The following is a 2,729-nucleotide window of genomic DNA, read 5'->3' as shown; positions in this document are numbered from 1 at the left end:
ATACAGATGCTGCAAGCTAAATTTTTAGAAATTTATCCGGGATGTAACATTTTTTTCTGATGAATTATTTTAAACTTTATTACGAGTGTTTAAAATAAGTGAAATTTTTTTAAATTATTTAAATGAATTCTCATTCAAAAATTAAATTAAAGAAAGAAACTTATACACCACAGCAAAGAATTAAAAAAAAAAAAAAATATTCAAAAGAAACATATATTAATAGAATTGTCAAACTGACAAAAATAATGGAAAGAAGTGAGTCTCGCAGTTAACTGCAACATACTTACTTATAAAAAATGGAGAAAAATAAAGAGAATTGTTTTTAAAAATGTCAATGACACTACGATGGCGGCACACAAGTACACTTAATGCGTCGTATATGTTGAGATAAACGCTCTTATTTGTTAAGAAAATTAACCAGTCTTATTTTTTTACCAAACGTTAACGTAGAATATGAGCTATACGTCGATAATTGGTCACAATCCGTTAAATCGTTTTTAAAAAAATAATGAAACTTTTTAAAAAATTAAAAATTTAATTGAACTTGAGATTAAACAAGAACATATATTAAATACCTTGAGAAAACTCATATATTAAATAAATATAAACCAATAAGCGTACACTAAATGTAAATTTTGTAATTTAATTATTGTCCAGAATATATATAGATATGTTCACGCCGTATTTGAAAAAATAGCCCTAAGTTAAGATGCTCCAAGATAAATTTCTAGAAATTTATCGAGTGGCCACTTACATCGTATTCTAAGTTAAACCATCATACATTATATACAGAAGTTTATCACAGGCTTATATTTTTAATTTTAGATATGGGATTATTTTGCAAAGGATAAAAGACAATAGAGACAATAAAAGACAAAAACGTTCAGATCATTAAAGATATTTCTAATTAGTAATGGAAAAAAGGATAAACTTTGAGTTAAAATTTATAAACAAAAAAATAATATTTTGTAATCGTTAGCTGTAAATAAAATTTGTGAAGCCAGTTGTTCGATGAAAGTAAAAATATAATTGGACTTTTACTTGATTAGAAACAAATGTTTAAGAAATAATTGAAATGATAATATGGAAATTTAAACAAAATCACTGTTATTTGGCTGCAAATTTACTATTCTCCTTAAGACTTCCATTCTTATGGCAGCCGAAGCTGAAACCGATTGAATTCTTACTGATTTTTGGTTTAGTTTAACGTTGTTAAATTCATTATAAATAAAACTGTTTTAAAATCGGTTGGATATATCTGTGTAAATAAAATGGAAAAGATATCCATAAAAAAAAAAAAAAATGTAATACACTTTAAGCATTGTATATGATATGTGTAATTTCAATTTTTATTTCAGATGGATTTCACCAAAGCGATGACAGCAAACATAATACTTTTAATCGGATTTGCGGTAATGATTCCTTTGGCATTCAGTGAATATAAATTTCATCCCAAATTCCATCACCAACTCAGAGGAAATGGAAGCATAAATGGTACACATGATCTTTTTATCGGAAATTTAACCGAAGGAGATGTGTAAGTACAGGTGTTATCAACTTTGAAATATTTTTAAATCCTATAATATAAATAAAAGTTAAGTATTCTTTTTAGATGTAATTAGAAATGCGTTTTAGACGCATGAGTCGTCTCATCAGTTAAACTAATAATAAAACAATTTAAAAAAAATTGTATATAACTTACTTTTCTAACAAAAATTTTTATTACAGACAAGTCATTCATCAGAAATATACCACTAACATTTAAAAAGTTTGTCTTAATTGCTTTTTTAAGCAGATACTACTACTCCTTCAATCTCTATGGAGGATTTGTAATGTCTCTTCATTTCATTTGAACTTTTCTGGATTCATTCCGTATAAGGCATGGCATTTTTCAGGCTTTTAAATTTCATTATCATCCATCAGCAACTATTATTATGCATCAGACTGTTGGTTTCTGCATAAATAAATATTTTAACTAGCATTATTTATTATATTAACTGATGGGGACGCATAAAATTAACTTTTCATGTTATATTAAGTTTGTTGTATAATTTTAAAGATAGATAATTACAAACATACATAAATATGTATATAATTTGTGTGTGTGTATGTATGTATGTATGTGTGTGTGTGGGTGTGTGTGTGTGTGTTTGTGTGTGTGTGTGTGTGTGTGAGTGTGTGTGTAAAACAATCTGAATACAAATAAGAAACGAGAAAGACATCTGTAACGCAAAAAAAGAATACAATGACTTTTAAAATGAAATATATTTTATAGAAAAATTACTGTTTATGAACAATAACACTAATAGAATTAAAACCATATTAGAATTAAATATTTTTAACTTGTGTTTTCTAGATTACTATACCATAGTGGAATTGCTGCAGCTGGAAAAGGGAATGAAAGTTTTACTTATGATTTCCAATATCCGGCATACGGTTACAACAATTTAACAATTAGTTATTTAAAGGTCATCGATTTATTAGGCGAAGGTAGAAATGGATATCCGTCTTTGAAGGAAGGAGGAGTTGGATACAACTACACCGTCATCAGTTTTAAGTCAAACAGCAGTTATGGACTCAATTTTAATTTAACAATCTACGGAAATGTTAACCAGTTTAATAGAACGGTTCATCAAATTATTAGAAAACATTAACAACAAACAAGTGAAGTAAAAATGTATCGATAAATAAAAATAATTTCATGAATAAATTTTGATGATATATACAAA

At 26.6% G+C, this 2,729-nt stretch overlaps 1 protein-coding gene across 1 annotated transcript; it reads left to right on the top strand.

Moving 5' to 3' along the window:
* Positions 1–1,363: 1,363 nt before the first annotated feature.
* LOC142320955 (uncharacterized) lies at positions 1,364–2,729 on the top strand. The gene is made up of 2 exons (XM_075358942.1): positions 1,364–1,537; positions 2,357–2,729. The coding sequence occupies exons 1-2, from the start codon at positions 1,377–1,379 to the stop codon at positions 2,652–2,654; spliced, it is 459 nt and encodes a 152-aa protein (XP_075215057.1). The 5' UTR covers positions 1,364–1,376; the 3' UTR covers positions 2,655–2,729.

This window comes from Lycorma delicatula, chromosome 3 (genome assembly GCF_047948215.1).
Source record: "Lycorma delicatula isolate Av1 chromosome 3, ASM4794821v1, whole genome shotgun sequence".
Classification (NCBI taxonomy): Eukaryota; Metazoa; Arthropoda; class Insecta; order Hemiptera; family Fulgoridae; genus Lycorma; species Lycorma delicatula.
The sequence above is the reverse complement of the archived record's forward strand: the minus strand, read 5'-3'. Positions and strand labels throughout refer to the sequence as shown.